The sequence below is a fragment of the Erpetoichthys calabaricus genome, chromosome 13 (assembly GCF_900747795.2).
Source record: "Erpetoichthys calabaricus chromosome 13, fErpCal1.3, whole genome shotgun sequence".
Classification (NCBI taxonomy): Eukaryota; Metazoa; Chordata; class Cladistia; order Polypteriformes; family Polypteridae; genus Erpetoichthys; species Erpetoichthys calabaricus.
Window position 1 is genome coordinate 92,536,593 of NC_041406.2, and position 25,850 is coordinate 92,562,442.

The window sequence follows — 25,850 nt, forward strand, 5'->3', positions numbered from 1 at the left end:
AGAATTTGTAGGTTTGTATGCTTTACTTTGATCTGCAATGGCTGATCGTCCCCTCCAGAGTTGCTGGTTTAGTCTTTGACTGCCTGTGACCATGTAATAAAATAAGCAGGATCAGAAAATGTATAATGAATAAATACTCTGCCAGCTTTTCAAATATTTTATTAGGATGACCTAGCAAATCATTCTGATGGATGGAATGTTCTCCACCCATTTGGAAATTTTCTTTTGCATTTATTTTAAGCACCCCACGTGTGTCGTTCATAATATTTATATGCAGAGGGAAGGAAAATGAACAAGGGGAACGAGCCTTGGCCCGTTGTGTTAATCTCCACAATCTCTACTTAATACCTATGAAACGAAATTGAGCAATCTAAGTAAGGCTCTCTGAGGCCAGTCTCCATTTGGTTTCTGCACTTGTTTACACGCTTGTTCAGACAGCGTCCAGCTCAAAACAGGAAGCCGCAGAGGGGACGGAGACGCTTGTGCATCAACCCACACCCATAAATTTCAGTTCAGTTTAGAGAGGCCATTCAACATGAGGCATCATGGTGGCACAGTGCTAGGGCTGCTGCCTCACAGGAAGGAGATCAGGGTTCGTGTCTTGGGCTATCCCTGCATAGAATTTGCATGTTCTCCCTCTGTCTGTGTGGGGTTACTCTGGGTACTCCAGGTTTCCTCCAACTGTCCAAAGATATGCAGGTTATGTAAATTGGCCCCAATGTGTGTGTGTGTGTGTGTGTGTTTGCTCTGCAATTAACTGGCAGCCTGTCCAGAATTGGTTCCTGCCTTGTGCCCTATGCTAGTTGGGATAGGCTCTGAACTCCCCACTTCCCTGGTCTGAATTAAATGGGTTAAAAAAATGACAAAACTAGGGATCCCCTGAGGATAGCATTACTACTCTGGGATAAGAGGGGGCGCTCATGCTAACTGTCTCTCCTTTTCCACCCACAGCTCTGAGAAGTGAGGGCAACTAACCCACAGCTTGCCCTGCCCTTTTCAGACGGGGCTCTAGAAAACGGGATGGTCCCAGAAAATGGCATCTGACCCGGAAACCAATCTGGAGAATCCTTCAACAATGTGCTTCCTTAACCTGGGAACTCTTAATTTGTTGGGCTTTGTCAAGCCGTCTTTTCTGTTGTGACATTGTGCCCAATTTTTATCTGTCTTGCCTAGTAAACGGGACCACCTAGCTTTTGCCACAAAATCTGAAGTGGCTGTACTGCTCTGTTTTGCTTTACTTCCTTTCATTTATCCATTCTGGGAAATTCCTCCTCATTTATCACGGCTGAACATTCCTAAACTTTCTTTCTCACCCACCTGACCCCTGTAACCCACAAAACACAACCTACGTGCAAACACACCTGGTGGCCTGGGGTGCCCCCCTGACTTTGTGGTTCCAAGCATGATGCTGTCTGTCGAGTGAGGGACAAATCCACCAACGCAATGGAACTGTCACAGAAAGCACAGATGTGGGACATCCCGGGAACAAAATCCCCGGGGGCTTGCAGACAGACTTCTCTTGTCTAACAATAGCTGTGCTTAAGAGTGGTGATCACATTTCAGTGAGATGCCCACCAGTTGAAACAACTCAGCGCTGACATCAGGCAGATCGCGTTTCACTTGATATCAGTTGAGAACAAAGATGATTCTCTACTTACGCATGTTTCTTCCTGAATGGACTGAAGTATCCTCTTGGCAGGGACAAGAAAGTCAATCAGGCAGCGAAGCCCATCTCCACGGTACACTTTCTCCACCACACTAAAGAGCTGCCACAATACAGTGGCGGCGGTGGCGTTGAATGGCGGGTAGAGAGCGGACAAGGTGCTCTGAATGCAGGTGTCAAGTGACTCCGAATCCTGCGGGATTAACAAGGATAAAGGGAATGAGTGTTAGCGCAGCAAGAGAAATCCTCCAAATTCTGAGACACGGTTTAATCTTCGCTTTAACTGAAAAGGCAAAACTACAATAAGAGTCTCTCTCTGTGGAAACTGTGCAAAAGAACAAGAAAAGATGGAAGAAACATCATGTATGGCTTTAACAAAAGCACTTTGAGATCTTTAAATAAAGCAGACAACCAACAAAAAGGATTAATTTATTAATTAGTTCAGTCAGCCGGTCAATTATCTGTTCTTTTAAATATTTTGGTTAGCAATAAAATACGTCATAGACGTGATGTTGTCAGATATTAGAAATTCACTGTAAAACAAAGGTGGGTCATCCAATAAATCTTTCAAATGAATCCCTTAGCATTCTGGGAAGCACTTTAAGACTTTTCAAATGTCATTAAATTGTTATGTTCCACAGTGTGAACATTTTAAAAAGCTGAAGGCGTATTTTATGTATGACAAAGGTTCATTCATTCATTCAATTATTCATTAATTCAATCATTCAGTCAATCAGCTAACTAGCTGTTGCTATAAATGTTCTGTTTAGAGTAGGGGTGTCCAACTCTGGTCCTGGTGGGCCACAGTAGCTGCAGGTTTTCATTCTAACCATCTTCTTAATTAGTGAGCCGTTTTTGCTGCTGATTAACTTGTTTTGCCTTCGTTTTAACTGACGTGACTCAGACCCTTTAGTTGTGTCTTTTTCCTTAATGAGCAGCCAAACAATAATGAGACACAAAACAAGCCGTCACATGACCAGCTAACCTGAAAATAAAGAAAGGTGAAGGTCTCTGTCATGTTTGTCTACTCAGGTTACCAAAACATCTTGATGGTGGTCTTAGAAAAATTAGAAAATCAACAGTCTGCTGTGGCAGAACGAGAGCAGGAACAAGTCGTGATATTCAACAACGACTTTAATTAACAGCTTTTCATTAAGAAACTGGTTGGAGTGAAATTGGTTGGCGTTTGAATCCCCAATTTAGAAGGTCATCTGTTGGCTCGTTTCACATCTCATTTCTGTTTGGCTGTCATTTAATGAAGAAACAAATCAATTCTGGGGACGGAATCCTTAAAAACAGGGCAATTAAAATGAAGGGAAAAGGAGTTAATTAGCAATGAAAACTGCTCGCTGATTAGGAAAAGGGTTAGAATGAAAACCTGCAGCCACTGCAGCCCACAAGGACCGGAGTTGGACACCCCTGGTTTAGAGTGATAGATGATTCACAAATAATTTGTTCTTTTTGAACAACAGTTTTTAGTGAATAATATGAACCGATCCGTAAACATGAACAAATTGGTTCATTAGGGCTCAACGGAAGTGTTAAAGCACATGCGTGTCCTTCTGACATGATGTCGTCAGCGTCTATCCATTCATTGATAGAAGTTTTAAAGTGCACGTGCAAGAACCCTAATTCATGTGTCTTGACTGATTCATGAACGAGTTACTACTCGAGAATCAGTCTAACAATTCTCATCGTTTGAATCGTGAACGAATCACTACCTGAGAATCAATCTAACGATCTTGCTCATTTGAATCAAGAATGAGCCACTACCTAAGTAATAAGTCTAACAATTCTTGTTAATTTGATTTGATTCATGAGTGAGTCACTACCCAAGAATCAGTCTGATGATTTTCATTGATTTGATTCACAAACAAGTCGTTACCTGAAAATCATTTTAACTAACTCTCATTCATCTAATTCATGAACGAGTCACTACCTGAGAATCAGTGTGATGGTTCTCATTTGATTCATGAATGAGTCACTATGCAATAATCAGTCTAAAGATTCTCATTCATTTGATTCGCAAATGAGTCACTATGCGATAATCAGTCTAACAATTATCATTTATTTGAATCGAGAACGAGTCACTACAGTCTAATGATTCTCAATCGATTAATTTGTGAACGAGTCACTACCTGAGAATCAGTCTAACGCTTTTGCTCATTTGAATCAAGAATGAGTCACTACCCAAGATACAAGACTAATGACTCTTGTTGATTTGATTTGATTTATGAGTGAGTCACTACCTGTGAATCAGTCTGACGATTCTCATTGATTTGATTAATGAACAAATCACTACCCGAGAATTAGTCTGAATATTCTCATAGATTTGATTCATGAACAAGTCAATACCCAAAAATCAGTCTAACGATTCTCATTCATTTGATTTCTGAACGAATACCTACCTGAGAATCAGTCTAATGACTCTTGCTCGTTTAATTTGTAAACAGCTTACTACCCGAAAGTCAGTCTGACATTTCTCATTCATTTGATTCACAAACGAATCACTACCTGAGAATCAGTTTAATGATTGTCATTGATTTGATTCATGAACAAGTCACTACCCAAAAATCAGTCTAACAATTCCCATTCATTTTATTTGCGAATGAGTCACTATGCAATAATCAGTCTAACGAGTCTCATTCATTTGATTCGTGAACAAGTCACTACCTGTCTGTCTGAGAATCAGTCTAATGACTCTCGTTCGCTTGATTTATAAATGAGCTAATACCTGAAAATCAGTCTGACGTTTCTCATTCATTTGATTTGCGAACGAGTAACTACCTGAGAATCACTATGATGATTCTAATTCATTTGATTCACGAACAAGTCACTACCCAAGAATCAGCCTAACGACTTCCATTTGTTTAATTCATGAACGAATCACTACACTAGTATCAGTCTAATGATTCTCATTCATTTAATTCATGAACAAATCACTACCTGAGAATCAGTTTAATGACTCTCGATTGTCTGATTCATGAACGAGTCACTACCTGAGAATTAGTCTGATGATTGTCATTGATCTGATTCATGAACAAGTCACTAGCCAAAAATCAGTCTAACAATTCCCGTTCATTTTATTTGCAAATGAGTCACTATGCAATAATCAGTCTAACGAGTCTCATTCATTTGATTTGTGAACGAGTAACTACCTGAGAATGAGGTGAATGACCCTCATTCATCTGATTCATGAACGAGTCACTACCTGAGAATTACTCTGACGATTCTAATTCATTTGGTTCATAAACAAGTCACTACCCAAGAATCAGTCTAACAATTCCCATTTGTTTAATTCGTGAACAAGTCACTACAGTAGAATCAGTCTAATGATTCTCATTCATTTGATTCATGAACAAGTCACTACCTGAGAATCAGTCTAATGACTCTCGTTCGTTTGATTCATAAATGAGTTACTATCCGAAAATGAGTTTGACATTTCTCATTCATTTGATTCACGAACAAGTCACTACCCAAGTATCAGTCTAACGATTCCCATTTGTTTAATTCATTAACGAGTCACTACACTAGAAACAGCCTAACGATTCCTATTTGTTTAATTCCTGAATATGTCACTACCTAAGAATCAGTGTAACGATTCCCATTTTTTTAATTCGTTAACGAGTCACTACACTAGAAACAGCCTAACGATTCGTATTTGTTTAATTCGTGAACAAGTCACTACCTAAGAATCAGTGTAACGATTCCCATTTGTTTAATTCGTTAACGAGTCACTACACTAGAAACAGCCTAACGATTCGTATTTGTTTAATTCGTGAACAAGTCACTGCCTAAGAATCAGTGTAACGAGTCCCATTTGTTTAATTTGTTAACGAGTCACTACACTAGAAACAGTGTAACGATTCGTATTTGTTTAATTCGTGAACAAGTCACTGCCTAAGAATCAGTGTAACGATTCTCATTTGTTTAATTCGTTAACGAGTCACTACACTAGAAACAGCCTAACGATTCGTATTTGTTTAATTCGTGAATAAGTCACTACCTAAGAATCAGTGTAACGATTCCCATTTGTTTAATTCGTTAACGAGTCACTACACTAGAAACAGCCTAACGATTCGTATTTGTTTAATTCGTGAACAAGTCACTGCCTAAGAATCAGTGTAACGAGTCCCATTTGTTTAATTTGTTAACGAGTCACTACACTAGAAACAGTGTAACGATTCGTATTTGTTTAATTCGTGAACAAGTCACTGCCTAAGAATCAGTGTAACGATTCTCATTTGTTTAATTCGTTAACGAGTCACTACACTAGAAACAGCCTAACGATTCGTATTTGTTTAATTCGTGAACAAGTCACTACCTAAGAATCAGTGTAACGATTCCCATTTGTTTAATTCGTTAACGAGTCACTACACTAGAAACAGCCTAACGATTCGTATTTGTTTAATTCGTGAACAAGTCACTGCCTAAGAATCAGTGTAACGAGTCCCATTTGTTTAATTTGTTAACGAGTCACTACACTAGAAACAGTGAAACGATTCGTATTTGTTTAATTCGTGAACAAGTCACTGCCTAAGAATCAGTGTAACGATTCCCATTTGTTTAATTCGTTAACGAGTCACTACACTAGAAACAGCCTAACGATTCGTATTTGTTTAATTCGTGAACAAGTCACTGCCTAAGAATCAGTGTAACGAGTCCCATTTGTTTAATTTGTTAACGAGTCACTACACTAGAAACAGCCTAACGATTCCTATTTGTTTAATTCCTGAACATGTCACTACCTAAGAATCAGTGTAACGATTCCCATTTTTTTAATTTGTTAACGAGTCACTACACTAGAAACAGCGTAACGATTCACATTCATTTGATTCTTGAACAAGTCACTGCCCGAGACATCAGTCTAATGACTCTTGTTCATTTGATTCGTGACAGAATCATTATGAGTTGCAGAACTGTCATTCACTTGTGATTCTGTAATGAAACATCTTGTTTTAATTACATATGCATCTTACATGGTTTGTCATGCTTTGAGTATGGAAACAGAACAAGGACAAAAGAATTACCATGTTAAATATATAATTCATTATATACATTTACATATAATTAATTGTATATAATCAATTATATAAATTAATAAACAATATTATTTATACAGTACACACATACTGTACATTAAAAAATGTATTTGTTTAAAGATCCACATCTCTGAGCGTCTCCAAAATGAAATTTGGGAAGCAGGCATCACCAGTACACTGCAGTGCCCACTTCAGAAGCTTAAGCTAAGCACTTTTTTTTTGAAGCAGCAGCAGATTGAATGTTTCTTGCAGAATATCAGGGCTGTATTTGTATCCCCGCTGTTACAATGGCAACAGGAAAGCTCTCAATGGACCCCTTTGAGCAACCCTAACAAAAGTTTTAGGATTATAAATACAAGAACGAGGGCAGCTAAGAAACCCTGGAGCAGAAGAGCCACATTTACACTTTTAGGAGAAGTAAGAATGTTGAATGTAGGTCAGCTCCAAAGGCAAGCCTACGTAAATAAAACAAAAAAAAGAAAGAAGACCAAAAACACTGATTTCTCAATTAGAGGAAAGTAAAAAAAGAAAATAAGAAGAAAGCACTGCCATGTGCTCCTGCACTTCTGTATAATTGAAAAGGAATAATCCTGCTGAAAGCGGAAGGGATTAGAGCAGAAGAACTTTTCTTTTTGTCTCAGTATCCTTTTGGCATTCATTTTGGTTGTTAAGGGTTACTATATACTATTCGAACCCTAAGTTTAAAATTCCTCCTCAGCTTCTCCTATCATCTTGGCCAACACATTACATGACTGGTCAAAAGTTTTACAACTCCTCCGTTTTTTCAATTTTTATGGAAATGCACGCAGTTTAATGTCTTAATGTTTCATGAAATCAAGGAATAGAACAAATAAACAATGGCAAATAAAAAAAAATGAATAAGTCAAAGAATCATTAAGGGAGTGGCACGGTGGCCCAGTAGTAGCGCTGCTGCCTCGCAGTTAGGAGACCCAGGTTTGCTTCCCAGGTCCTCTCTGCATGGAGTTTGCATGTTCTCCCCGTGTCTGCGTGGGTTTCCTCCGGGTGCTCCGGTTTCCTCCCACAGTCCAAAGACATGCCGGTTAGGTGGATTGGCGATTCTACATTGGCCCTAGTGTGTGCTTGGTGTGTGGGTGTGTTTGTGTGTGTCCTGCGGTGGGTTGGCACCCTGCCCAGGATTGGTTCCCTGCCTTGTGCCCTGTGTTGGCTGGGATTGGCTCCAGCAGACCCCCGTGACCCTGTGTTTGGATTCAGCGGGTTGGAAAATGGATGGATGGAAGAATCATTAAGGATTTTTCAAATTTGTGATTCATTAAAGTAGCCTGCACCTTTTGATGATATAACAGCTAAACTGTGGTTACCCTTTAGATTCAGAATGCCAGTCAGTCTGTGCCAGTCACCACCTGTGCCCCCAGACCATCACTCTTCCTTCCTCTATGTTTGACAGTTAATGTCACACACTGAGGAACCATATTATCACCAACTCGATGGCATACAAGCACACGGTGTGATGAACATAAAATTTCAAATTTGGATTTCTCAGTCCGTAAGACTTTCTTCCAGTCTGCAGTAGTGCGCAGCTGGCATTTCAAGGCTCTGTTTTGTCCTTTAAGTGATGGCTTTTTTCCTGCCACTTGCCCTGTCAAACCTGCAGCACAATGTCTCCTCTTCACAGTACAAACTGACACTTTGCTTTAACTGATTCAGGGCTGATGTCGACTTTTGTCAAAATTCAGGGGTAGAGGACGGTAATCAGCTGCAAACTGCAATAAAACTCTCCTTTCTCTCTTTTGTTTCCGTGTTTTTTGGAAGCTTGTTTAGACCAAATTAATGACATTATGGGCTTCCTCCACGTGAGTAGGAGTTCACTTTTTGAACAGGTAATAATAAGAATAAGGTATATGTTACAGTGGGGGACAACATGATTTTACAGCGACCTAAGTGGGGCATGGCCAAAAAAAGGTTCGGAAGCACTGCTCTAAATGAAAGGCCTACATTTGTAAGGTTAATAAGGCTCTGTCTCATTTCATTTGTTAATTGCTGTTTTCTTGCCATTATCACTGGAATTTACACCTTTCTACAGTGTAATATTGTCCAAGTCGTACTTCAGAGGGTGCAGTAACACAGTCTGTTCCAACTCTGCTTTAAGACACACAGAGGGGGATTTTAAGTAATCAACAGAAGTTGGGACACCTGTGCAAATTGTTTGCTTCATTTACTTGAATTGCTGCAGACCCTTTGTAGGTTGTAACCTATTAGTTGTTCCCTGAAGAAGGCCCATTTTTAATTTTCTGAAATTTCCTCTTTTTCAGTTTTTGCTAACCTAAACTTTACATTTAAAGCTCTGGCAGGTTACTGCTTACCTTTTCACCATTTCAGGTCATTCATTGCATTTCAGCTGATTCAATGTGAAGAAAAACTGAGGTGTGCTAAAACTTTTTGCTGGTAGTGTATAATGAGTTTCAACTTGCCCTGTTAAACTTTTAAAAGAAGCATCAAAAATGTTAAAAATAAGAAATCTGATAAGCCATCGTGCATATCTGTCCGTTTAGCCAAGAGTCACCGACTCTGCATCACTGACTTCTGATAGTTTATAAAATTGTCAATGGTGAAGCATTCTTTGTGAAATCGACGCAACCCGTCATTAGAAAGTAAAAGAGCCGCTCAGTGGATGACACGCTTGTGCATGTGCAGACACCTACCAACCGTCAGTTTTCCTGCTGCGAGACGCTCCATTTCTTGCATACTTGCACATTAAGTCTGAGATGGATGTTGCTTTACTTTGTATAAAAACATGGTCAAAACGCGATACTACACACCACCAGGCCACACTTTGAAATCCCCCAGCTGGCTCAGTAGGCTCAAGGGCTGGTGCTGCTGCCTAGTGCTTCTCCGCCTTCCTCCCTAACAGATCTGATGACTGGCTACACCAGTAACGTTAATACTGGGTCACGGTCCCCTGAGCCCACCTCTTCTGCTTTGGCTTCCTCTTAAGGGGTTCCACTGCCATCTTGAATCATCCTGAGTTTTGGCACTATATAAAAGATAGATAGATAGATAGATAGATAGATAGATAGATAGATAGATAGATAGATAGATAGATAGATAGATAGATAGATAGATAGATATGAAAGGCACTATATGATAGATAGATAGATAGATAGATAGATAGATAGATAGATAGATAGATAGATAGATAGATAGATAGATAGATAGATAGATAGATATGAAAGGCACTATATGATAGATAGATAGATAGATAGATAGATAGATAGATAGATAGATAGATAGATAGATAGATAGATAGATATGAAAGGCACTATATGATAGATAGATAGATAGATAGATAGATAGATAGATAGATAGATAGATAGATAGATAGATAGATAGATAGATAGATAGATATGAAAGGCACTATATGATAGATAGATAGATAGATAGATAGATAGATAGATAGATAGATAGATAGATAGATAGATAGATAGATAGATAGATAGATAGATAGATAGATAGATATGAAAGGCACTATATGATAGATAGATAGATAGATAGATAGATAGATAGATAGATAGATAGATAGATAGATAGATAGATAGATAGATAGATAGATAGATAGATAGGGCGGAGTGGAGATAGATAGATAGATAGATAGATAGATAGATAGATAGATAGATAGATAGATAGATAGATAGATAGATAGATAGATAGATAGATAGGGCGGAGTGGTGGTTCTGAGGCTAAGGATCTGCACTGGTATCCAGAATCTTGCTGGTCCGAATCCCTGTCACTGCCAAAAGAGATCCTACTCTGCTGGGCCCTTGAGCAAGACCCTTAACCTGTAATTGCTCCAGGGGCGCTGTACAATGGCTGACCCTGCGCTCTGACCCCTAGGGGTACGCGAAAACTAACAAATTCCTAATACAAGAAATTGTATAAGGCGAAATAAAGAACAAAAAAATAAGAGGGGGTTTGGGCCAATAGATAGATAGATAGATAGATAGATAGATAGATAGATAGATAGATAGATAGATAGATAGATAGATAGATAGATAGATAGATAGATAGATAGATGCCACTGGGACTGGAGGGGCATCACGGACAAAAGAGGGGATGGTTTTAAAAGAGGGGAAGAGGGGGCCAGATAGGATGGATGGACTGCCCACCAGAGGACTGCCTGAGGAAGATGTCGATGCCGTTCAGCTCCATGAGCACACCCTGCGTGTTTGGGTATCGTGTTGTACAAGTGTTGTGGAATGTCTTCGACCCTTGAAGGCACAATTTTACACAAATATTGATTGGCAAGATTGCAGAGTTAAATACTACGGCTGACTCAACAGGTGTGTCTTGGCCGTCGGTTCTCAAACTCCCTCCCTGTGGCTGCAGATTTTTGTTCAGCCAGTTTCGCAATCCGTGAGTCATTTTACCTCTAACTGATCTCATTTTCATTTGCTTGTCTGTTTTTTTCCCCTCTTCTCTTATTCTACGTTCAGAAAAGCACGGCAGTATGATTTGAGATGTTTAGAAACATTTGCATTTTTCTCATAACTTTAAATGCTTTGTTTATTTTGGTTGTTTTCCTGTTAATTTGCCTTTTTTTGCTGTGCAGTTTGCTCCCTTAATTGTATCCTATGTAGGTGCTAGGAAGGAAGAATGGGCATCCTGGCTGGGATAAAGGAAGGAGTCTTGCTCGGTCAGTAGGCCTTAATGGTATGGACTATGCGAGTAGGCATACCGGGAGCAGTTCATTCCCCCACACTACAGGTGGCAGTGTTGAGGCCTCAAGGCTGGACTGGGTTAAGACACCCACAGTGTGGCGTTGTAATTGGATTCCAGAGATTTAGCCCTGCTGGGGTCATCGGATGACCTGGAAGTGCTCTGGACGAGTGAGGCAGGTCCTGGAAGCAGTTCCCAGGTTGAATTTAAAAGAGAGCCCACCGCCTCACTTAAATGAGTCAGAGCCGGGAGGCAGTGGGCAGCACTCTCTTGGAGGTGGAATGAGAATTGTGTATTGCTGTATTTTTGCTACTGTTCTGGAGGAGATGTTGATGACAATTAAAATCCCTTTTTGAACCTGGAATTTTGTTGCGCATTACTGTTTCTATGGTTTGGGGGGCTCAGTGGCACCCCCTTGTGGTTACACCTAATAATGACAATTAACAACAAGCGCCGAGCAGGCAGCTGGGAAGATGACAGCAAATGATGAAAGGCTGCAACTTCTTCAATGTCAGACCTACTAATGCACTAACTTGTAATGGATTAAATAATCAGAATATCTGGAAAAGCAGAACAAAAATCACCATGATAATGAAAACATTAAAAACCAAGCTTGGTTGTCAGCTCATTTGCACAGGGAGTGCCCTTGCAACTAAAAACAAAATCCAAAATATGTGACCTTCTCAGAGCAAGTTTTTGGCTAGTAGGAGTGAATTGCTGGTCATGATTACGTGACTGGCCTTCACAGGAGCACACTGAGATTATGGAAATGTCACGTAATATCACATGGCTTTTAGTCACATTGCCTACCTGCACTCTAATTGTATGCCATTGTATATCAGGAAGTTGCTAAAGTGGATTGTATACAAAGTTGTACATTATTAGACAATATGTGTGTGATTATTCATATATAGTGTCACACACATGAGACTGGGAGGCAAATTGCAGGTTCATCAAACAGTAAAATCACCCTGAGTCAAGGGCTGGCGCTGCTGCCTAATGCTTCTCCCCCTTCCTCCCTAACAGATCTGATGACTGACTACACCAGTAACGTCAATTCTGGGTCACGGCCCCCTGAGCCCACCTCTTCTACTTTGGCTTCCTCTTAAGGGGTTCCACTGCCATCTTGAATCATCCTGAGTTTTTGCACTATATAATAGATAGATAGATAGATAGATAGATAGATAGATAGATAGATAGATAGATAGATAGATAGATAGATAGATAGATAGATAGATAGATAGATAGATAGATAGATAGATAGATAGATAGATAGATAGATAGATAGATAGATAGATAGCATCACAGCCAAAAGAGGTGATGGTTTTAAAAGAGGGGAAGAGGGGGGCAGATAGGATGGATGGACAGCCTACCAGAACTGGAAGATGTCACTAGGGATTGTTTACTCACCCAGCATGTTAGATGGCAGTGGCCCTGGATAGCGGTGCCCAGTATGGAACCAGTAGGGCATGCTGGGAAGTGTAACCAGGCAACACAGCCCTGGTGGAAACCCTGGGTGCTGCAAAGGGGCGCTACAGGTAGATGCATCACCTAAAATGGGACTTCTGTATGACCCGGAAGTACTTCCATCGGGCAGTGGCCTAATAAAAGGGACCACACTCCCATGTCCAGGTTTGTTATAGCTGGGAGGAAGTAAGGCAATACTCAACTGGAGGAGGGCAGTGCAATGGTAAGAGCTGGAAGGAGAGAGATTATTGTGAATTGTGTGCTACTTTGTGCTACTGAAGAAGGAATATGGATTGAATAAACCATCCTTTATTTGCACCTGGGACTCTTGATGTGTTCGTGTAGGGGGTTTGGGCCAATAGATAGATAGATAGATAGATAGATAGATAGATAGATAGATAGATAGATAGATAGATAGATAGATAGATAGATAGATAGATAGATAGATAGATAGATAGATAGATAGATAGATAGATAGATAGATAGATAGATAGATAAGACACTATCTAATTGATAGCACATACCATCGTTGTCTGTCTAGATGTCTGCATTCAGCACACGGGGAACAAGACCACCATGGCTAAGGGCTGACTCCTTCTAGAGCCTGATGGCTAAGAGTAGAAGTGACCTTACACAGGACGCTCCTTGGAGTATCTCAGTTGTCTCAGTCTGTTACTAAATGTGCTCCTCTGCTTAGCCAAAACCTCATACAGGAGGTGAGAGTCATGGTCCATGATCGTCAGCAGCTTCCTGTGTGACCTCTGTTGTACCACTGCCACCAGTGACTCCAGCCCAAGACTGAACGAGCCTTTTTGCTCAGTTTATTTAGTGCATCAATTGCACTTTTCCCTTTGAATACTTCCTACAGGATGATGTACCATATCGAATAAAACCAAACTGTTAAGCTGGTTCTTGTAGGACAGTGACTTCCATTTTCTCTAATGGTCTGCACAGTTCCCATATCTCAGTCCAAAAAGGGAAGATTTGAGATTAGAGGTTCACAGGATGAATTTTTTTTTACTTTATCAACTCAGCATGGTTCAGAATTTTTTAGGAACATTTGGTGCTCCTTGTTAAATCCATGTTTTGAAGAATTGAGGCAGTTCTTGAGGTGAAAGAGGGTCCTACCTACTACTTGATAATTGGAGCTAATAAAGTGGCCACTGAGTGTAGGTTGATATTCCTTTGTCATTAGACTAACGATTAGTGAATAAAGCATTGCTAGACTGTTCATCAGTCCAGTGGGCCGTGTGAGCCCATGCCCCGCTGGCAGGCACCACTTCAGAGGAGGAGGAGGTGGTTTGGTAGCCGAAGCTCCAGCACACTAACACCACAAAGCCCAAGGTAACACAGTTTCAGAATGCGGCAGGTCCTATGGAGGAAAGCTGGTGTGGGAAATTCGTGAAAGCTCCCAGTCATATTGCTTAGCTCCTGATTATTAAAACCCAACGTGGGGATTTCCTTCTTCAAAAAGTGGCACATCAGCAAATAAAGGAACAGGATGAACAACAATGCAATTATTGTTTTAACCACAGGATAATAAATGTTACTCTGCAAGCAAAGGCCTGTTTAGGGGTCATAAAAAGAATGTTAAAACTCACCAGACCCTGGAGGAAGAAATACTTTGGGTAAAAGCTGCTTAACATGCATACGCTTCTTAGGAATGCGGCGCAGGTATTTTTTTAAGGCCTTTTCTCAGGAAGTTAACCGTAACAAATATGGCATACGGAGTGGATGTCAGTTGCCTGTCATTCTTTATGAGATGTCAAAACGTCCATAATTGCCACATTATTTGTGCTTTTACTCACTCAGTGTTTACACTCAGGTGCAGGCAGAAGGTCACAGTCAGATGAGGAAAAGAGGACAACATCATCTGGATAAAGCAAAGATGTCACCCCTAGCCTCACCATCCAGACACCCTCATATCCTCGGCTCTGCCTTGATATCTTAAATCTAACTCCTGGTGAGGGAGGAACAGCTGCCTCCATGGAGGAGTTTAAGTATTTCAGGATCTTGTTCTTGAGTTGAGATGGAAAAATGGGGAATGTGAGATCAACCAGTAGATTGGAGTGCTCTGTAAGCATTGAACTGGCCTGTGCTGGTGAAGTGGGAGCCCATCCCTGTCCTTCCTGTTGGCCATGAGCTGTGGTTAAGGACTGAATGAGTGGGACTGCGAGTACAAGCGTCAGAAATGATATCCTGTCGTAGGATGGCTGGGCAGACACTCTGTGACAGAGTGAGAAGCTCACCGATTCATTAGAGTTCCAAAGAAGAGTCGAGAGGAACCAGTTGAGGTGGTTTAGTGTAAGTGTTTCATTGTGCTCTGCTAAGAATGATTCATGTCCTAAACAGCACCTGATATATTGGGGGGTTCTTTGTTAGCTTGACTAAGTTTGGTCATTCTCCGCTGACTTTTCTCATTAACCACACAAGGTGTTTTTGCCCAAAGGCCTGTCGCTCACTGAATTCTTGTTATTTATATCCCCACTCTAAGTAATCTCTGGAGACTACAATTTAGTGAAAATCCAAGAAGGGCAGCCCTTTCTGAGATGCTGGAGCCACCACATTCTGGCACTAAGAGTCACACCAACCTCAATCGTGTCCATTTGCATGTTAGACCAATCAGCAGCTAAACCTCTCGACTGGGTCTGCATTCTGTACGTGCTGAGCCACAGCCATTTGGAGGAGCAAACTACGCATTACAGAGCAAGAGGACCTAATAAAGTGGCCACTGAGTGTACGGATTTTCTTTTTTTTTAATTTAAGGTGACATTTCAAGCTATTAGTTCACTATGAAGGGTGCTTTACTAAGTGCTTTGCATCAGGCATGATGTTTTAGTAGCTAAGCCACTGATGTTTAAATCACAGACTTGCTGGTTTACTTTCCACTTCCAGTTTACTGTGCCACCTCAACCAAGTGACTTCACCTTCTTCTTGTTCCCCCGAACATAAAGGATGTGTGCCAACAATTGCCTTGTGCCCTGATCTCATAAATTGCCTTGGATAAATGCGTTAGACAATAAACTACAGAGTTAAAAATGCAAGGCTTGCAGGTTGGCTAAACTTGAAAAGACTTCCGGGACTAAACTTCTAAAGCAAGAAAGTGTTTCTCAATGGTAATTACAAAGGGTTGCACATCTCATCTCATTGCACAATTTTCTTTTTAACTTGCATCCCAATTTGCTTGCACTTCTGCTTCAGATCTTTTGGTTTCATCTAAGGAATTTAGTTTTTTTTAAATATATGTACTAATCAAGTTAATGTCACATAATCAATGTATATTTTATTTATTGACTTTATGGTAATCAGTCTCCCAAAATAGAATATATCACCAGTACATTTATACTAACACATAGATAGATAGATAGATAGATAGATAGATAGATAGATAGATAGATAGATAGATAGATAGATAGATAGATAGATAGATAGATAGATAGATAGATAGATAGATAGATAGATAGATAGATAGATAGATAGATAGATAGATAGATAGATAGATAGAGGGCGGCACAGTAGCGCAATGGTAGTGTGTGCTGTGTGTGTGTGTCTGTGTGTGTCCTGCGTTGGGTTGGCGCCCTGCCTGGTGATTGGTTCTTGCCTTGCGTCCTGTGCTGGTTGGGATTAGCTCCAACAGACCCCTGTGTGACCCTGTGTTCGGATTCAGTGGGTTGGAAACTAGATAGATAGATAGATAGATAGATAGATAGATAGATAGATAGATAGATAGATAGATAGATAGATAGATAGATAGATAGATAGATAGATAGATAGATAGATAGATAGATACGCACAAGCGCATGGGGAGCAGCTTAAGGACCCAAAGCTTATCGTGACAAGTCGTGCCAGGGGACAATGGCAGGGTACTAACCTCTCTCTCTCTGTAGAAAAGACGAAGCACCGCCACCACCCGGACACCTAAGAGAACAACACTTCCGGGTCCCTTTCTCTCCTCTGGTCCCCCACTTATGACGTCTACTACCCATCCACCACCATGCCTTCCCAGCATTCCACATTCCTAATTTCTGGTCCAGCTCTTTAAAATGTCCGTCCACCCATCCTTTTGTGTCTGATGATTTGTTATAGTTATTTGACCTTCTTTGCTTTACAGTATACGGGGCTAAACACCCCAAAATAGAGCATCAGTGTTTTTCACATCTTTATCCCTATTTCTTCGTGTTTTTAAAATTGCCATCTTGGCCTAACAAAAAATTACTAAGTAAACAATCCCTTTTACATATTCTTGACACAGACATTCCAAAAATATAAATTAGTTCATTAAATACAATTCCCAATTCCATAAACAATAAAGCAAAGAAATGCAACAGTGGTTTTAATGTGGTACAATATGGAAATAAGTGTTAAATTGCTTCTTTCTGAAAGCAAAATGGACCCTGATCTGTTGCTCTAGCGCCAATGGTTTTTTCAGAATGAATTGGTGGCTATTTCTACATATACAGTAAATTCCTCCACTGCAGGTCCCCAACTCTTTTTTCAATGGGAGGTTTATATAAAATCCTCCATGCTGGAGAAGTTGTGTCATGCAGACACAGAGTGTTCCTCCAGAGGGTATCAAATAGACAGACGGACGGACGGACAGACAGACAGACAGTCCAATGGCCATAAAGGACACGTATACCCTACTTATGAATGCTTCCTAGTGTCCCTAAGGAATTATGTTTGGGGTGTGGAAGACCTGCAGACATATCTCTAGAACTCCTCTGGTGACCCCAAGTGCTCCTGAACCTGCAACCTCCAAACATCCTACTATATAAAAGCGGTCGGGATTGTCCTTCCGTCTCGTGAGTGCAAAGCGTAGCGGTATTCCGCTTATCACAGACTTACTACTTGCGGCTTGCGGTACGAAGCGACGCAATGTGAGTAGAGTAATCTGGTGCTCCCATCGTTCCCTTGCTTTTGTGCGCGATGCGCTGGAAAAATAGACAAAATTATGTCTCTGGAAATAATTAATGTTGATGGAGTACAAATGCCTCACCGCGTAGTAAATATCAGGGGAGATGGTGCTTGCTTATTCTCATCTATAGCTTATTTAGTGCATGACTCTCCGTATTTAGCGGTACAGATTTGGACTGACATTGTACGACATATTTTAAGTAATTGGTCAAGGTGTCAGCCATTTACAATGATGCCGTCAGGAATCTCTTATACAAATGAGCTTCAGTATCTCACTAAAATGTCAAAGTCTCAAACTTATGGTACCATTTCTGAGCTAATGGCAGCGGGAGAGTTGTTCCCCTATGAGTTTCAAGTATATTATTATGGAGTCGTACACTCGAAGTTTGGACAGGCACTCGAGGGGATAAAAAAACTTAGGTTTTCGGGAAATGTTATGAATTGGCACTTTAATGTTCTCATTCTCTACACTTACATGCCTGATGTACACATGGAGGGCACACAAATTGAGGATAAAAGTTGGTTGCCTTAAAAGGCAGGTACGTTCAGGTAGCATGACTAGTAATAATACAATAGAAGTCCCCTGTTAACTACAATTCTGATCCCACCTGACACAAGTACAATGTATAAAATGATACCAAAAGGACCTGTCTTAGCTCTCTTTCTTTGTTTCCTGCCTTGCGCCCTGTGCTGGCTGGGATTGGCTCCAGCAGACCCCCGTGACTTTGTAGTTAGGATATAGAGGGTTGGATACTGGATGGATGGATCATAACTACATTTCTTCTAGTGGTTAGGGGCGTGTCCTTGGAGGTCATGACCTCGGCATCACCACATGGCGAGTCAAAAGGTCAAAGATTTGACGTGTCTCCTTATGTAGGACCGATTCTCAACAGCAGTCTTGCTTTCAAAGTAAATCTTTATCTTGATTTTAACTCACGCAATTTCGATTTTCGGGTTTCGCTTTTGACTTGTCTATCGTTTTGGTCTAAGTCTCCTCTCCGGGGGCCTCATGTATAATGCCATACGTAGAACTCACACTATAACATGGCGTAAGCACAAAAGTGGGAATGTGCGTACGCACAGAAAAATCCAGATGCAGGAATCTGTATGTACTTTCACGTTCTTCCATTACATAAATCCTGATCAGTGTTTAAAGTAACGTACGTGCACGCGCCTTCTGTCCCGCCCCAACTCCACCCAGAATTACGCCTCTTTGAATATGCAAATCGATATAAATAGCCTTCCGTGAAAAGACAATGGGAAAAGCACAGGGGGAAATAAAAGAATTTCAGCGAATACCAAGTGGAGGCAAAGGAAAAACGTACTATTTGTTGGTTTAAACAGTGGTATAATCAACAAAAGGAAGTTGATCAAGTGACAGAGTGTTGGACAAACTCGAACTCTCAAGTTCACAAAGTCGTACAGTGCCCAAAATAAAAAAGAAATCACATATCAGAGTCGCCGTGAAAAGGCGAGTCATAGCCCACCGTCTGAATGTCATATGAAAGCTTATTAGGGTACAGACAAAAAAATAGGCACACAGTGGGAAAAAAGCACGAAATGTCAACTTTAATCTCGAAATTTCCACTTTAATCATGCAGTTTATTTTGCCATTAAAGTAGAACATCATAAACTTCATCTTAAAATCGTTTAATTTTCTAGTTTCTCAAATCCCATTATAACTAAAGTGGCACATTAAATGCTTTGTTCTGTATTCGATCTTCTATGTGCTCTATGTGTGTGAATCACTACCTGCTTCTTAAACGGGCTTTCTCTTTCTCCAACAGGACACATAATCCATTACATTCATGATATTACAGCTCTCTGAATAATTAAAATACTGAGATGTATACGTGATATCTTTTTCATGATGATAGGAATGAAAGCATGTTATTAAACATGGGAACACGGTGCTTGTTCATGTCTCACGCAAGAGGCTTGCTGCGCCATGCGCGACCTTCGATGAAATAATTTATTACAGAAGTACTGTCTCTTTCAAACGTACTAACCTCCAATTCCTGTCTTTACTTTTCTTTCTCCAAATACCCAATCACCACACAATCAGCTCTGTAATAGACGTGAAGCCATCTGTAAGCTTAGAACGCCGATTCTTCAAAACTTTTAAGGAACATTGAAATATCTTCGTAGTACATGTTTAATTATTCTATCCGTCTATCCTTCCAGTGTCGCGTCAGCACCAGCAAGAATACAACGCAAGGCAGGAGCTATATGTGAACTAGCTAGCGCTGCGGCACCTTGTCCTCACATGTTTAATTATTAACAATAAAGATTATTTAAATGAAGTTAAAGTTTTATCTGTATAATACAATCAACATATTTTGCTGCATTTCATCTTAAAAATGATATTGTCATCATATGTAAATATGCGCTTCATAAAGTGGCGCAGGTTCTGCAATATTATAACTGTATTGCAAGTTTACAGTGAGGTAATTGTACTTATAAGTACAAACAGTTCTACAAGGAGCACTTGATGGACTGATTGAGTGTGTTTAGAGTTCTTGGGATGAAACTTTTTCTAAACCGCGAAGTCCGTACAGGGAAGTCTCAGAAGCGTTTTGCCGTGGCTCAGGCAGCGTCTGCTTCATGCTGTATACCGATATTTCTCTTTCCGATCAGCTGCTGCTGTGATTCCCCACTCAGATACAGTGATATAAATACTCCGAGTGGTGCAGTTAGAGTAATATGGAAAAAGATGATCTGCTGTGGCAACCCTTAATGGGAGCAGCTGAAAGAAGAAGAAGATGCATTGAGAGTAACAACGCTAAAGCAGTTATGGTATTTGGAATACTATGGCTATTCCCTGGACCATTATATTGCTGCAGGTTAATTACAATCAGATGCATTACACTAATAAACAATATGCAGTTAGTTTCAGTGTATTTATAAAGCCGCGTCAGGAATGTGGAGCTAATTAAGAAAGGGTGACCACGCAGGAACAGTAGCACTGCTTTGACGCTGGGTGCCGCCAGTCTGCAAAACTGAGCGGAGAAATTGCGTACGCCAAGGTATGAGGTACCGTGGAAATGTACGTGGCTTTACGCCAAGTTTAGGTTTTATACATCGCGATTTGAGCGTGGAAACGTTCGTACGCAACATTTCTGTGTGTACGCACCATTTATACATGAGGCCCCTGGTCCTACTCTTCTTTCCTTCTACTTTTCAGTAGCCTAACAACATCTGCTTGAGAAGCTGCCAGTTAGGTGGTGAGATGAAAGGGATTTGGAGGAGTCTGAAGATTGTAAGAAACAGCAAGAAAATGTGGTAAGGTGACACCATTTTCTCCACTTTAGTGAGGCTCATGGAGCTCTCAGGAAGGTTCTCCTTTCCTTGTTGTCCACACCACCATGTAGAAGTCCATCTTTAGTGTGGTGTGTACCTGTTGGGCACAAACTAATTCTCTTTATCTGATAAGTTTGTGGTTTGCTGGCTTACATGTGTCAAGAAGATCAAGTGCTCACCATAGAAGAAGTGACCATAGCAGTCATAAAAAATGTACGGCAATAAACGTCTGGAGCAGCGAAAGTGAACTTTAGAAGAGTAGCATCTACTTTAAACCAGAAACCCTATACAGTTTGGCAGCATCTAGATGATCACATTTAAAAATCATACACATCCTTTCTTCAGCCCGTGGCTCTGCTTTTATTTTCACTCCCTCTTTGTTCGTCTTTTATCCGATAATTTATACCTTTGACTGTACTCAGCTGCTCTGCAGGTTTACAAAGCGTACATGTTTGGTAATCAAAGCTTTCTGTTTTGGTAGCCTTGCATAGCAGCTGGAGGGAAGAAATCTGATTGCTTTTTGTCATTGGGCTACACTGGTTTAGCTTACATAGAAATCACAGCTGCCAAAGCCCATTATTACAAAAATCATTAAAGATGTCTTCATGTAAATGCTGAACTGACTGAGTGATCGACCAGAGGCTCATTTAAGTTGTTGGAGGTTAAACTGAAACTTGTTTGCTCATGAAGTGGTTTGGTTAGATACAGTCTGGTATATGTTGGACTAGAGAGTGAGTGATGAGTAAGTGCGATTGTGAGAGACGTAATTGACTGACTGACTGATTGCCTCAAGGTGCTGAATTGAATCTAATGATTCTTAAATAGTAAAATCATCAAAATGTACTTTTTAAGCACAGTGCTAATTGATTGAGTAAATGAGTGAGTGAGTCAGTAAGTAATCATTGCTTACAACTGTTGTGAACTTGAGAGTTCCTAATCATACAGTTCTGAACAATAACCCAAAAAGGCCCACTAAACGGCAAAACCGTGATTTCCCTGGCTAGTCACAGAAAAAGAGCAATGTTAGGAATCTTTAGGAGCACACCTGCACCCCAAACACCCAGACACAATCACAGGTTTGAGGAAAGAAGTTTTTATCCAAAACAAAACACCTTCTACAGGTTTAAATCACCAGATAAATCGGCCACCTTTCAAGTTCCTTTCCTTTCCATTTTCCACTTTCCACCTTCACTTGCCTCCGAGCAAGCCTTGTCCATGCCCTCCTGACTCTGACTGCTAGATTAGACGGTTGCTTTTCAACACGAACCCTGGTGTACTTCTGCGACAGGATTGCCACCTGGAAGCACTTCCATGTCTGGTAGAACTTCTCCATAATAGGGAATAGCAGCTCCCCCTAGTGGCACCTGAGAACCCCAACAGGGCTGCCCAGTAAAGCTACAACTCTCATGCAGCCCTGCGGGGTAAGGAGCCTTCCACCACAGCCAGGGTCCCAATCAACTAATGTACAGGAGATAGATAGATAGATAGATAGATAGATAGATAGATAGATAGATAGATAGATAGATAGATAGATAGATAGATAGATAGATAGATAGATAGATAGATAGATAGATAGATAGATAGATAGATAGATAGATAGATAGATAGATAGATAGATAAGCACTGTATATGATAAGGATAGATAGATGCTTCCCATCAAATACTTGCTTCCTGCTTTCTTTGCTTTCAAAGTGGCAAATTGTAAATTCTGCAAATGGTAGCTTAAAATGGACCCGTTGTCACCTCGCTGTATCTGGACCTCTCTTTGCAGATTTTCAATGTTCTCTTTGACTTTTCCTCATTTCATACGGGAACTTCCCTTCCTTCTTCCAGTCCCCGAAGTTGTGGTCAACTGACTGAGGATTCTACACTATGTGAGTATAACTGAGTGAGTCATCGTGTCCCTTAATATACTCAAATACAAATGATCCTGTACTGGAAAGTGTAACTTGATAAAACAGATTAGTTTATAATTTGCGCATCTTATATCTCATCAAGTTGGAGGGCAAAAAAATTCCGAGGACTTGTACAATGGAGTGTTGTGTAAGATTTCTTTATACTCGACATACATAAAACGGGTTTGATCATGTATTCAGTTTCCCTGTGATGTGGTTTAATTGATGTAATCGGGAATGTAATGTTACTTTGCTTTCAAAAGGCAGTGATGGGTCAAACCATCTGCAACCTGCAACTCGTGTGCTGAGTGTGGGCAATTTTAATGACATTGGGAAAAGAGAATGAGCACATTTGCTAACGTTATTTAGATTGCTCCTTTTTTACTGCTCAGTGATGTTGCTTACAGGAAGCACAGTACTTTACCTTTCCTTTCTCAAATCACACCGCTCTGGGATATTGCTGTTGAGATCTGATTTTATTGCTGGCATCTGTGCACATTTCTGGATGCTGAAGCGATTATGATAATGCTACATGCCATGTTATGGGCCATTTTTGGCACATTTTCTCTCTCTCAGCTCATCTTGTGGGTTTAAGTAGCAGCTGGCTGGCACAGCCCAGCGATGATTATAAGAGCTGACCAATGGTGGGCACACATGTCAGCAGCAGTAACATCTGTAGGAAAGCAAATTGCTTTGTCAACTCCTGGAAGGGCCACCAGATGAGGTCACTTTTACTGTCTGAAGCATAAGTGTGAACAAATGTTTAGTCAAAAGATGTTAATGCCCAGGATTTGGTATTATTACTACTGCTATTATTATATGGCATTATGTTCAGACTAAAAGTGTGTGTGTCTATCTATCTATCTATCTATCTATCTATCTATCTATCTATCTATCTATCTATCTATCTATCTATCTATCTATCTATCTATCTATCTATCTATCTATCTATCTATCTATCTATCTATCTATCTATCTATCTATCTGGTATAATTACACATATCAAACTGAAAGCTCTCTGAAGGTGTATGTAGCCAGTTTGATGAAATCTGCTCATTTCACTCTGGAGCAACAAAACAGCCCAAAAATTTCCTTTTGGATCTGCAACAGTAGTGAAGACACAAGGTGGCAAACATTTTGCGTAATCACAATCCAATTTTGGGGTGGGCACCTCAAAATGTCATTTCTTTATTGCTTTCACTTTGACAGTGTATTCTGAAAGTATTCAGGCCCCTTCACTTCTTTCCCATTTCGTTACGTGGTAGTCTTGTGCTAAAACTTTCTAAATTTGTTTTTTCTTTATGTCAAGTAACGCTCAATAACCCAGAATGACAAAGTGGAAACAGAATTTTAGAAATGTAATCAAATTTAGTAAAAAATCAAAAAGTCCAGATAAAAGCACAGTAGAAACGTAAAAAGTCACCAAAACACCCACATGCATTGGTTTGAACCACCTGGAACTGTGGGAGACCCTAAGAATTTATAGGCAGAAGGGCAGTTCCTGGCCATGATTGGCAGGTGGCCCCGCCTCTTGAGGGGACCACCTACAAAATATAGGCTGGCAGTGAGGTGCTGTCATTAAGTCTTTGGACTTTAAACCATGCGGTTGTGGGTTCAAATCCCACCAATGACACTGTGTGACCCTGAGCAAGTCACGTGACCTGCCTGTGCTCCAACTGGAAAAACAAAAGAAATGTAACCATTTGAATCATAAATGTTGTAAGTCATTTTGGATTACAGCATCAGCCAAATAAATAAATGCAATGTAAATGTAAAATACATGGGACATAACCAAGGCATCGATACATAGACAAAATTCAAACAAAGAATACAAATAATAAACGCAAGCAATATTAATATAACCAAAATATTCAAAAATGGACAAAAAGGACTGACTCATCCCTAAAGATGTCACTTCCGGTTCCAGCACCTAGAGTAACGTCACTTCCAGTTCCGGCACCTAGAAGAATGCCACTTCCGGTTCAATTGCCTAGAAGAATATCACTTCTGGTGCCCAGAAGAACGTCAATTCCGGTTCAGGCGCCTAGAAGAGTGTCACTTCCGGTTATGACGTCAGAAGGAGGTCACTTCCAGTTATCAATCATGACTTCCGGTCTTGGCATGTAAAGCTGCCATCTTAACCACTATTAAACAGTTCTTGTTTGGACTCCATAGAAGACACTACTGTCTTATTTTCAAAACCCATTAAAGTCAGGGACATCATACGGGTGGCTGCCCCAAACCTTTTAAGTGTGTCGAGTCTGATCATTTGTTTGTTGTCTGGTACAAAGCTTGTAATCGATTTTTAACCCCCTTCCTATTGTTCAAATGACTTGAAATTTTGCACACTTACTCACTTCCGATGACAATACATGAATCAATAATCAGTTTCACTAATTGATCAATTAATCCATGTAAATTAAGAAATGAAATTTTGATATGAAGAATAGTTCAAGATTTCACCAATAGATGGCGCTAGTAATTGATAAAAATATTAAAGGAAGTGTTAAAATATTGATTACAAAATTATACTAAAACAAACCTAAGACTAAAAATTTGCAAATAATATATATATATATTTAAAAATATTTTTTAAAAAACACGCTTATATTAAGTTAAAAAGTGTGCTAAAAAGTAATAAATATGTCTCTCATACATCACTCGTAAAATAAAAGGTGGGCACTTTTCATCAGCATTAAAAAAAAACTTCTTAAAATCTTAGCAAAAGTTCCCACCATTTATTTTACAAGTGATGTATGAGAGACTTATTTATTACTTTTTAGCACACTTTTTAACTTAATATAAGCATGGTTTTTAAAAAGAATTTTTTTATATATATATTGGAAAACAGTCTTATGGGAAACTCATGTATTATGA

General features: G+C 40.1%; 1 protein-coding gene across 2 annotated transcripts in view; it reads right to left on the bottom strand.

The window, feature by feature from the left end:
• The window catches only part of LOC114663495 (pleckstrin homology domain-containing family G member 4B-like), a 173,558-nt gene that overhangs the window by 91,458 nt on the left and 56,250 nt on the right, over positions 1 to 25,850 (bottom strand). For both annotated transcript variants that reach the window (XM_051935729.1, XM_028817258.2), the window contains exon 2: positions 1,659 to 1,856. In XM_051935729.1, the coding sequence (XP_051791689.1) occupies positions 1,659 to 1,856 (198 nt within the window). The remainder of the gene's footprint in view (positions 1 to 1,658; positions 1,857 to 25,850) is intronic.